This window comes from Scyliorhinus canicula, chromosome 1 (genome assembly GCF_902713615.1).
Source record: "Scyliorhinus canicula chromosome 1, sScyCan1.1, whole genome shotgun sequence".
NCBI lineage: Eukaryota > Metazoa > Chordata > Chondrichthyes > Carcharhiniformes > Scyliorhinidae > Scyliorhinus > Scyliorhinus canicula.
The window spans coordinates 211,387,831-211,400,287 of NC_052146.1; the positions used below are offsets into that span (position 1 = coordinate 211,387,831).

A 12,457-nucleotide genomic window follows, 5' to 3' on the forward strand; every position below is an offset into this window, starting at 1 on the left:
AATTTGATATGAGCTTTGAGACTGAACACAGGATGTTCCTTTTTAAAATTGCTATAGCCTTGGAATTTCAGAGCACTATGTTCAGTCCCCATTCAGAACTAATGTCCAATGGCATTGCACACTTTGAAGAACATCTTCATTTACATGTCATCCTCAATCATGGATTCAAGATATTCATTATATGAAATAATTCTCCCCCTTGAGGTGTTGATGATAAAGGCTGATGAAACATAACCTCAGCTAGTTATTAAATAGTTAATTATGAATTATTTGTGGTAAAGCTTGTTAAAATGAAGGGAAAATGTTTCCATTAAGATTACAAATTGGGGACTTACGGTGGCGGCATGCGAGGAGAGGTCGCTCACTAGGTAGCTTCGAACAGGATCTGTGTTTTATAGGCCTTTTCCCCCGATTTTTCAGGAGATGTTTTGCAGGATTCTGCATCAGTAATGCAGGGTTCCTGAACCAAACACATGCCAAAAACTAAAGGAAACAAAACATCGCTGAAGGTAATTCTTCAGCGGACTCGGAGGCTTTGTGCAGTTTGTCAGCAGACAAACTGGAGGCAGCAACATTGTCGATGAGAGCCGCCCCGACGACAGTGGACTTGGTCTCGGGTGTGTTCACGAAGGTGTCTAACAAACACATTGACAAACTATGGAAGCTGATGTCAGAGAGTCTACGAAAATTGATTGAGAAAGGGCTGGATCCCGTCTGGGTGAAATTTGATAAGACAGCTGAGGCAATAAAGAAGCATGGCGACATGCTAGAGGCTGTGGAGAAGGTGCTGACGAGACACAGTGAGCAGCTTGTGTTGTTGGAAGCCGAGATGGCAGTGGTGACTGATGGGAATAAGAGATTGAAGGCTAAGGTCGATGATCTGGAAAATCAGTCAAGGAAGTAGAACTTCAGAATCATCAGATTGCTGGAGGGCCCGAATCCCACAGAATATCTATCGTAGATGTTTGAGAAGATGATGGGAGAGTGTGGTCTCGCATCCTCTCCGGAGCCAGAGAGCGCCCAGCGGACACTTTGGCAGAAGCCTCGGCCGATCGAGCCACCTCGAGCGATCAGTATTCAATTTCACAGCTTTAGGGAGAAGGAGAGGGCCCTGAAGTGGGTCAAAGAACACTGTGACTTGAAGTGGGAAGAAAACCTCGTGAGGATTTACCAGGACGTGGGGGCTGTGATGGGGAGGAAGTGGGCAGCCTTTAATAGGGTTAAGACCGTTGTGTATAAGAAAGGCATTCGGTTCAGGGTGGTGTACCCGGCAAGATTGCGGGGCACATATGAGTCTAAGGACTACTACTTTGAGGCACCGACGAAAGCAGACACTTCATTAAAAAGCATATACTCGGGTCTAGTTGAATGTGTTGTATGAAAGCCTTAAAGTATATGGGTTGAGAAGAGTGTTGGGCGATCCTGTATAAAGTTGATATTATTGATAAAATTAGTTTTTCTCTTTGTGGGGTTGATGGGAGATTTATGGACCTGGTGCTGGAGATGGATCTCATTCAGTGCTCACCGTGGAGGTTAGATGCGTCGTTACTAGCAGAGAAGGAGTTTTGTGAATGACCATCAAGGAATATATTAGGTTTAACAGAAACCACTCATTCTTTTTCTCCACACTGTGGGAAGGCCTGAGGCTGATTTAAAGAGATCTCCTATAAGGTGCATTTAAAAAAGATTGTGAGCCTGGAATGTCAGTGACTGGTAGGTGTGATTTTGGAGACGGATCACCACTATTCTGAGGACACTACGGTAGGGCAGCACGGTAGCATGGTGGTTAGCATAAATGCTTCACAGCTCCAGGGTCCCAGGTTCGATTCCCGGCTGGGTCACTGTCTGTGCGGAGTCTGCACGTCCTCCCCGTGTGTGCGTGGGTTTCCCCCGGGTGCTCCGGTTTCCTCCCACAGTCCAAAGATGTGCGGGTTAGGTGGATTGGCCATGCTAAATTGCCCGTAGTGTCCTAAAAGGTAAGGTTAAGGGGGGAGGGGTTGTTGGGTTACGGGTATAGGGTGGATATGTGGGTTTGAGTGGGGTGATCATTGCTCGGCGCGCAACATCGAGGGCCGAAGGGCCTGTTCTGTGCTGTACTGTTCTATGTTCTACCCGAAGTTGCTGGAAACTAGGAAGCAGCTGCAAATGCAGTTTGATCTGGTGACCAAGGAGAAGGCAGTTGACCAGCTCCAGCCCTCGAAGAGTTTGGTTTATGAGTATGGGGATAAGGCAGGCCTTCTTTTGGCTCACCAGCTGAGGCGGCAGATGGCTTCCCGGCAGATCGAACAGATTAGGGACTGAGGCAGCAGCTTGCTTTGTCTTCCTGGTGGTGAAGAGAGAGAAGGGAGAGTTGAAGGCCCCATTCGGCCCTGAGGATTTACTGAAGGGCATAAGGCTGATGCAAACAGGTAAGGCCCCTGGTCCAGGTGGGTTTCCTGTCGAATTTTATATGGTGTTTGCATGCCAGTTGGTGCCATTGATAGTAAATATTTTCATTGATTCTTTGGCTCGGGATTCACGGCAAGATACACTTTTGCAGGTCTCTTTCGCCCTCATCGTGAAAGAGGATAAGGACCCAATGGAATGTGGATCATATAGGCCCATCTCTCTTTTGAACGTGGATGCCAAACTACTGGCCAGGGTGCTGGCACTACGATTGGAGGCCTGTATCCCAGAAATAATTGTAGAAGACCAGACAGGCTTTGTTGAGGGGCAGCATATGTTGGCTCACATACAGTGTGTGCTGAATGTTGTCCTCTTCCCCCTCTCCCCAGAGGTGATTATATCTATGGATGCTGAAAAAGTGTTCAACAGGGTGGAGTGGGAGTACCTTTTTGAGGTGCTTGGGAGATTTGTACTTGGGCAGAAGTCAATTTCATGAGTTCGGCTATTCTATAGAGCCCCTACAGCCAGTGTACACACTAACACAATGAATTTGGGGTATTTTCCATTGAATAGGTGTACAAGGCAGGGGTGCCCTTTGTTGTCACTCTTGTTTGCGGCAATGATAGAACCTTTGGCGCTAGGGTCTTTGGGTGAAGGGAGAATGGAGGGGAATAAGGCCATGGTGTGGGGAGGGCGGGGGGTGGGCATAGGGTAACTCCATATGCTGATGACCTGGTCTTGCATGTTACAGATCCAGTCTCCTCTTTGGACGAAATAATGAAGCTACTGAAGAGTTTGGGCTCATTTTCCAGGTATAAATTGAACCTGGCGAAGAGTGAATATTTTCTGGTTAATCCTCTGGGGAGAGGAGCCAATCTTGGGGTATTGCGTGTTCGTCTTGGCAGAGATAGCGTCCAGCATCTGGGTATCCAAGTGGCCCATGTTTGGCCCATGCTTTATAGATTAAACTATATATGTCTAGTGAGTAGGGGGAGGTCCGATTTACAGAAGTGGAATAACCTTCCGCTGTCCTTGGCAAGCAGAGACCAGACTGTGAAGATGAACATTCTCCTAAGGTTGATTGTTTCAATGTCTTCCTTTCTGTCTTTGCCAAGGTTAACAAATTAATCACTCATTTTATTTGGGCAGTAAGTCACCAAGAATTCATTGGGCATTCCTTCAGTGAGACCGGCATTCAGGGGGGGTGGGGTTGGCGTTACGCTTATCATTGGGTGGCCAATATTGAGAAGGTGGTTGGTGGAGTCAGATTCCGTATGGGGGCGGGGTTGGCGCCGATTTTGTGTAGGGGGTCGTGCGTACGGGCTTTGATAATAAGCTTTGCTCCAGCTACCCGAGAATGTGGAAGCAGTTTAGACAGCATTACAAGGTAAATGTTGGGACCTATCTGCGGCAACCATTTGTTTATGCCGGCGGGTTTGGATACAACGTTTAAGTCGTGGGAAGGAAAGGGCCTTGAATATTCTAGGGATCTGTTCATGGAGGGACGGTTTACCAGTTTGGAGGAGCTTTCGGCACAATTTCTACTGTCAGGGGCGTACTTTTCCTGCTATTTCCAGTTACACAATTTTGTCCAGAAGACTTGGCTTACATTTCCCTTAGCACTGCAATCCTCCCTGCTGGGGAGAATCCTATTGCTGATGGGGTCTGGGGCAGGTGGGGGAGCATATCAAATATTTGATGTCACATCATGTCAATGGAAGCTGTCTCGCTGGACCAGGTGAGAGTGAAGTGGGAGGGAGAGCTAGGATGGAGAGGCAGGACATATGGTGTAAGGACCTTCATAGGGTGAACCCCACTTCCTCCTGCATGTGGCACAGCCTGATTCAGCTCAAGGTGGTACATAGGGCTCACCTAACTAAAGCTAGGATGGGTGGGTTCTTCGCAGGAGTGGAGGACCGGTGTGAGCGGTGCTCTCATGGGCCCACTAACCACATCCACATGTTCTGGCCATGTCCAAAGATGGTAAACTTCTGGGTCTCCTTCTTTGGTACCATGTCAGCGATTCTTATCCTTGATCTGGAGTCTTGTCCATTGGTGGCCATTTCACATTGTTGGATTTGCCGAGGCAGCAGTCCAGGTTGGAGGCAGATGTTCTTGCCTTTACCTCGGTGATAACCTGGAGGCGAGTTCTGCTGGGATGGAGATATTCTGTTCCGCCCAGTGCCTCGGCCTGGTTGGTTGACCTCAAGGAATTTGTATATCTGGAAAAGGCCAAGCACACCATTAGGGGATTGGTGGAGGGGTTCTACCTGAGGCGGAAGCCATTCATTTCCTACTTCCTGCTTTAAAGAATTAGTCACCATCAACTGTTAGTGGTTGGGGGGGTGGATAGTTATAATTGTCTTTCTTTGGGTGGGATTTATATGATTGGTTGTGTGTTTTTCTTTTTTTGCGATATATTATACAACCGTTTTCTGGGCTGTTGGATGTTGATGTGTTTGTGTCATGTGAGAGTACCTTTAAGAAATGTACCTTTAAGAAATGGGTGTTTATCAGTGATGTCAGAGTGTGGGTGGAGCTAGTTTGTCTGTCAGCTTTTTACTTTAGTTTTAGGCTGTTTGCTGCAGGGTGTCTTTTAGTTTCGTTTTCAGTGTTGGAGCTGAAGCCAGACAGAGCAGGTGTCCTGTTGATCTCTCTGCCATGAAAAGACTATCTCTTGGATCATTTGGTGAATTCAGAGGCGCGATTCTCCGCCCCCACACCGGGCGGGAGAATCGCGGGAGGGCTGCTCTGGCACCCCCCGCGATTCTCCCACCCCCTCAAAATGGCGTGTCGCGTCTTGCGACACGCCGCTCGGAGATTCGCGGGCCGTCGTTTTTCACGACGGCCCGCGATTCTTTGACCCGGATCGGTCAAGCGGCTTGCCGTTCCCCACCGGTTCACGCCAGCGGCAACCACACCTGGTTGCTGCCGGCGTGAACATGGCGCCGACAGCTGTTTTGTGGCTTGTGGGGTGCGGAGAGGGGAATGAGCACCACGACCGTGCTCGGGAGGGGACCGGGCCGGCGTCTCAACGGGACGCACTCTTTCCCCTCCGCCGCCCCGCAACATCAAGCCGCCACGTCTTGCGGGGCTGCGGAGGGGTAGACGGCCACCGCGAATGCGCGGGTTTGAGCCATCATCTGTCGTGACGTCAGCTGCGCATGCGCCGGTTGAGGCCGACCAACCCGCGCATGCCCGGCTGACGTCATTAGGCGCGCCAGCCGCGTCATTCTCGGAACGCCGGGCGTTGACGCCAGCGACAAGACCCGGCGGCCGAGATTTACGGCACGGCCCTCCTAGCCCCCCCGTGGGGGGAGAATAGGGGGCCAGGAGCGGCATCCGACGCCGTCGTGAACCTCTCTGGATTTCACGACGGCATCGGGCCCTGCGGAAAATTCCGCCCCAGAATTATAAATGTTTTCAGAAGTGAATGTAAACCTGATGTGCTTCTGTTAAAAGGTGTCTTCTGGATGTTGTTTGGGAAGTTATTAAGGATTACTTAGTGTTGTATTCTTTCGGGGTTGTATTTGAATTGATGGTTGCTAAGATGTTCACTGTATGTTTTAAAAGGTTATCATGAGTTCATAGAATAAACATTGTTTTGCTTTAAAAAATACTTTTCCATTTCTGCTGTACCACACCTGTAGAGTGGGCCGTGTGCTCCCCATACCACAATCTATTAAAAGTTGTGGGTCAGGTGAACTCCATGATGCACTTTGGGGTTCTCTAAACCCTAGCCCATAACATTTGTTATAAATGAATTTTTTTTTTTAAAAGCGGATAACAAATGAATATCTTGCAAACACATCAAGTATTCACCAACAATCTCATTCTCACGTTTTTAGTGATCTATTAAGGAACAACTTGAAGTGAGAATCAGCTATCATTCGCCTACTAATTGATTCCAACAATGTACATCAGTCAAAGCAGAATACATCATCTCATATAAATTACACACATCAGCAAATATTTATGTACATGTGAAGTCAAATCCAAAATGCTGGAAAGTTTTTAAAATAAAATATGAAAATACCAAACTTTCTCAGCAGTTATGTCTCCAGACTCCTATAGATTTTATGCATTATGCACAACACACTTCTGAAGTTATTTCCAGACTAATGGTGAGGAACACAAAGATGATGTAACTGAAAAACCAATGGACAAGAAACAGCAAGATAGTTACAGGAAATGAGAGATTGTTTTAGTCATGAACATTGTGACAGGTGATTAACTATTATAGTATGCTGAAAGAAAGTAAGAAGCCTTGCATTTAGATAGCATCTGTCATGATGTCTCAACATTTTACAGCCGATGAAGTGCGTCCAAGTATAATCACTGTTGTAATGTGGGAGATGCAGCTGCCAATCTGCGCACAGCAAGCTGCCAGGCACACCGATGTGATAATGAACAGATGATCTGTTTTTGTGATGTTGATTGAGGGATAAATATTGGCCAATCCTCTTCTCCTTTTCTAAATGCCTCCAGAGGGTCTTTTTCATTCACCTGAATGGACAGACAGGGCATTAGCATCTCATCCAAAAGATGGTACCCCTAACAATGCACCACTCGCTCAGAATGTCAGCCTTGATTTACGTGTTCAAGCTTTTGGAGCAAGACTTGAAGCCGCAACCTGCTGGCTAGAAGGGAAGAGGGCTACCCACTGAGCCACAGCTTGGCACGTGGTTTAATGTTGCTTTGATAACGTAGCAGAACCCTTGACTCTGGCATGAGGAATGCCTTAGGAGATCTGTTAGCTGCTATGAAGGCTTCACCAGTTTTCCTTGTACTGCCCTTTCATACACTTGGGCTCCTGTTGAACATGTACAAATGGATTATTAGAATAATAGTGAAAGCTGCATTTAAGGGATCAAGTTCTATAGTGTGGAGTTAAATAGTTTGAATTACTCTTCATGGCTCCTGGTAGAAATCCTGGCAGTGATCAGAAAATGCTCATTTGTTCTTGGTGTAATGAAGACATTGCAAGGAGCTTGCTCACATTCATCGAAATCTAAGGCTTGGAACCAATTTATTGTCCCTGGATCAGTTGATTTGTTATCATTGGTTTGCACAAGCCAAACCATTTCTCAAATACTCTCTGCATTAGAACACAATGAGGGGCAAAGGGCATTCATGCAATTCACTAATTCATAACTCAGCACTCCTCTCCAATACTCTCCGATACTTGCCTAAAAGTGGTTTCTTTTTCTTAAACAGGTACCCAGAAAATGAATGATGATGAAGAAAATTCTCCAACTCAAGGTAGGAATTATCACCAGCATTCTTCCATCTATTTAAATTGGTGGGTGCGCAGCAAATCAAATAATTTTGGGTGTGGGGTGGCTCTACGTGGTGCACTCTAGATCAATCTGGGAGATGCAGGTTCCAGCCAAGGTGACTAACCCTCCCTTATCTTATGAGATCAGCCTGTATCTGAGTCCACTGTCCCGTGTCCCCGTCTCCATGGTGCTGGGACACTGTCTCCTAATTCCGACTTTTAGGTTTTGTGCACATGCAGTGCCCATTCCCTTCATTTTGCGCACTGTAACTGCTCTGGCAGTAAACCCCCCCCCCCCCCCCCCCCCCCCCCCCCCCACCACCACCACCCAGCCCTCACAGTTCCTGCAGCGCCACTGTCACTCAAGACAGGCTGTCCCTTCATTTTCTCCGCGAGAACATTTTCTCCGGGCGACATGGTGGCACAGTGGTTAGCACTGCAGCCTCACAGCGCCAGGGACCCAGGTTCGATTCCGACCTTGGGTGGCTGTCGGTGTGGAGTTTTCACACTCTCTCTGTGTCTGCGTGGGGTTCCTCCAGGTACTCCTGTTTCTTCCCTTAGTCCAAAAATGTGCAGGATCGGTGGATTGGCTATGTTAAATTGCCCTGTAGCATCCAAAGATTAGGTGGGGTTACAGCAGGGGTGGGCAAACTTTTCCGTGCAAGGGCCACATTCAGAAATTCACAATTCATAAAGGGCCGCATAGTATATTAAGTAAAATAATTACTTCACCCGGTTATGATTCTGGGCGCCTCATATAGAACATAGAACAGTACAGCACAGAACAGGCCCTTCGGCCCTCGACGTTGTGCCGAGCAATGATCACCCTACTCAAGTCAACGTATCCACCCTATACCAGTAAGTAACCCAACAGCCCCCCCCCCCCCCCCCCCCCCCCCATTAACCTTAAAAAAAAAAAATTTTTTTTTTAATGACTTGGTGGGCCGCAGAAATACCTTTGGCGGGGCGCATGCGGCCCGCGGGCCGTAGTTTGCCCACCCCTGGGTTACAGGGTTAGGGCGGCCGAGATAGGATGTTCTTTCAGAGGGTTGATGCCGACTTTGATGGGGCGTATGGCCTCCTTCTGTGCTGTCGGGATATTGTGAGTGAGATTGGGATATCCCGTTCCGCCACATGTGCCGCGCTATCAGGTAGGGGTTATTTTTGGTGTTGCGCCTGTTGCCGTGCCGCTGCAGTCACAGAGCGTCATGGCAACATACGCTGGCCCACATTTGACGTCGCCATTTTCCTTTGTCATTGGCTGGTGTCTCCTAGGTGGCAGAATCAGTGCTTGGAGCCTTCGTATCACACTTGCAAGTATCCTTGAAACTAAGTAAGAATTATAAACGCTGTTTCATAGGAGTGCATCAGTGAATGCAGGTTCCAGTTGCTTGCCTCCTGGCATCCCTAAGGCAAAAGAAAAATACTTTTTACTGCATAACAAATGAATATTTTCAGCTTGGTGTTCGGTAGGCTGTGATTTATTCCTCCTGCCATTCAATTAATGACATTGCATTGTTGGATGCTATTTTTCATTTTCAGCTTCAGTTTTCTATACGGTACCGGTGCTGGCCGTCATTTCTCCACTGAAGGCTAAAACACTGAGGTGGAAAGCTGGCAAAAGCAGACTGCTTCAGACCAGGCAGCTTGACCATTGCATTAGCGACCGTAAATTGGCCACTCCCCCACCCCCCTCGCTCGCTCCTTGACTTCTACCAGCACAAAATGTAGAATCATATATTAGCTGGTCACCAATTTGGAATTCAACAAATTGGCTTCAACAGGCCATGTAACAAGTTGGTGAATGGCTACCACGTCCTGTGGAAGCCTTCTTCCAAGCCCCGGATGGCGAATTTGATTTTCTCTATTTGGAGAAATACCGACAGGTCGGACAGCCATTCTGCAGCTTTCGGTGATGCTTCTGATCGTGGATTCTTCAGCGGGAAATTCGGGAGGCAAAGGCAAGGGCGTCGCCTCCACCCCCTCCCCATGAAAAGTTCTGGCTGCCCTGAGACCCTGAAGACCACCACTTTTGGGCATGGCTCCACCCTCACCCCCACAACCTTGGACATTGCCTCAAAGAAGGCTGTCCAGAACCTGACAAGACATGTGGGTGTGGTTGGCCGGGAATGTGGAGGTGGAGCTTGCCTTGTTCAGTGCTTTGATCCAGAGTCCCCACCCCATTTCTATCTCTCGTTCTTCCTCCCACTTTTCTTTTGTCTTGTCTAGAGGAGTGCATGTTCCTCCAGTAGTCGCCCATACAGGCTGCCACTGTTGCCCTCCCAATGTCATCCTCGTCCAGCAGTTGGTCACATAGTGAGTGTCTGGGCATCCATGGATATGTTGCTCTTTTCCTACGGAGAAGGTTATTGACCTGGATGTACGTTCGGTCATTTCCTCTAGTCAGTTGGAGTCTCTCTGTTAGTTTGTCTAACGTTGCTAACCTATTGTCGGTGTAGAAGTCACTGACTGTCAATATCCTCCCATCGTGTCTCCACCTTTTAAAGGTGTCGCCCATCGTGACTGCCACAAACCTGTGGTTGCTGCAGATGGGGGCCATGGTGGGCATTTCGGTCAGACTGAAGTGCTGTCTCAGTTGATTCCAGGTCTGGAGTGTGTCTACAACCACTGGGCTTGTTGAGTATTTGGCTGGCGGGGATGGAACTGCTCTTCTGTTGAGGGCTTGGAGGCATGTCCGTATGCAGGAAATACTCCACCCTCACCTATTCTGCTTCTTGTTCCTTCACCCATCCCCTCACCCTTTCTGCTGTGACCCACCCAGTGATAGTATATAGGTTTGAGATGGCCACACCTCCCATACTTTTTCTTTTAGGACCCCTTTTGGGGATCCTTGGATTCTCCCCCTCCCCCCACATGAACGCCATGATTAATTTATCAATTGATTTCAAGAAGGCCTTTGGGGATATAGATCGGTGTGGATCTGAACAGGAAGAGGAACCTGGGCAGTACGTTCATCTTAATCGTCTGCACCCTCCCTGCGAGGGAGAGTGGGAGTGTGTCCCACCTCTGCAGGTCCTTTTTAATTTCCTCCGCCAGAAGGATATTTTGTAGAAGTGCACCGGGAATCTGCATGGTCTCGAAGCCTTCACCGCCTGCATGGAGTTGATGCTCTCCGTGACTTCACCCAGTTCTAGCGGAGCTTCCAGCCCCCTTCACCTTTCTTCCCCCGCAGCTGGCATGTCCAATCCATTGAGGAACTGTTCCATCCCCGTGTCTCCTTTGAGGGGTTCAGAGGTGTACAGCCCCCGGAAGAAGGCCTCAATGCTTTGTTGACGTTTTGCGGCTCGGCTACCAGTCTGCCATTGTTATCCCTAACCTGCGCTATTTCCCTCGTGGCTGTCTGCTTTCTCAGCTGGCGAGCTAGCAAGCGGCTGGGTTTTTCTCCGTGTTCGTAGAAGATCCTTTGTGTCTGGTGGAGTTGATACACTGCATTAACCTGCTGGTTAAAGTCCATTTGCAGCTTTTTCCTCTCTACCAGAAGCTCTATGGTTGGGGCCTCGGAGTACCGTCTGTCTACCTCCAGTATGGAGTCGATCAGTTGTTGCCTAGCTTCCCTCTCTTCCCTGTCCCTGTGCGCTTTGTATGTGATAATCTCGCTTCTGATCACAGCCTGCAGAACCTGGAGGGTGAGACCTCCCCATTCTGTTTGTTGGTAATATACCCATCTATGGTCTGTGATATTTACCCGCAGAAAGCTCTGTAAGCCAGGAGGGCCATGTACAACCTCCATGGGGGGGGGGGGGGGGGGGGGGGGGGGGGGCAGCTCCAACCTCATATGTAGTGTGGAGCGTGGTCCGAGATTACGAGCGTGCAATATTCAGTTCTTACTATCCCTGGAAGAACTGATTTCCTCACTACAAAGAAGTCGATCCTGGAGCAGACCCTGTGTGCCTGGGAGCAGAATGAGAACCTCCATGGGTCCACTGCCTCCATCTGTTTCATAAACGCATCTAGTTCTTTTGCCATGTTTAATGTCTTCCCTGTTTTGGGGTTTGACCTATCCATCCGTGGGTCCTGTACACAGTTATGTCAGGGATTTCTGGCATGGTCTTTTAATAAACTCTGTGACACCCCCGTTGGGATCGTACACGTTCACCAGGACCACTGGTGCCCCTTGCTGCTGACCATGACATATCATCCCCTGAGTCCATAACCGTCCTAGTCGTGCTAAATGCAGTCCTCTTACTAAGCAGTGTGGCTACCCCCCCTAGCTCCCGTCCCGTAACATGAATGTTCAGCCTGTCCCTCCCATCCCTTTCTTACGCTCAGTCAGTCCTACTCCCTCAGGTGCGTCCCTTGGAGAAAGACTATGTCGGCGTTCATACCTTTCAGGTGGGCGAAGACTCTGGATCTTTTCACTGAGCCATTAAGTCCCCTGACATTCCAGGTAACTATTCTGATGGGGGTTTTTCTTCACCCCCCCCTCCTCTTGTGAGATCAGCCATATGTACCTTGTGGATGCGCTCCTGCACTCCGTGTGTCCCTTTGTCCAGGGGCCACCCAACATGGCCACCAACTATGCGTACACCATGTGGGTGAGCTCCTGCACTTCAGCGTTTCTCTCTGCTTGGACCTTCCAAAGTGGCTGCTTGCGGTGCCATTTTGTTGCTTGTTACTTTGTGTGGCCTGTACCTGCTAGCCGAGAGCTCCCCCCCCCCCCCCCCCCCCCACACACCACGTCCCTCTGTTCCCCCTTTGATTCTGCCTCTCTCCCCATATTCTACCCTCCTTTCTACTGTTGTCCCCCCCTCTGTTTTCACCTCCCCCGTCTAA

At 48.9% G+C, this 12,457-nt stretch overlaps 1 protein-coding gene across 1 annotated transcript in view; it reads left to right on the forward strand.

Annotated features, from left to right (window-relative positions):
- Nucleotides 1-12,457, forward strand: part of macrod2 (mono-ADP ribosylhydrolase 2) — a 1,280,596-nt gene that overhangs the window by 1,259,720 nt on the left and 8,419 nt on the right. The window contains exon 15 of the mRNA XM_038806992.1: nucleotides 7,603-7,647. Within this exon, the coding sequence (XP_038662920.1) occupies nucleotides 7,603-7,647 (45 nt within the window). The remainder of the gene's footprint in view (nucleotides 1-7,602; nucleotides 7,648-12,457) is intronic.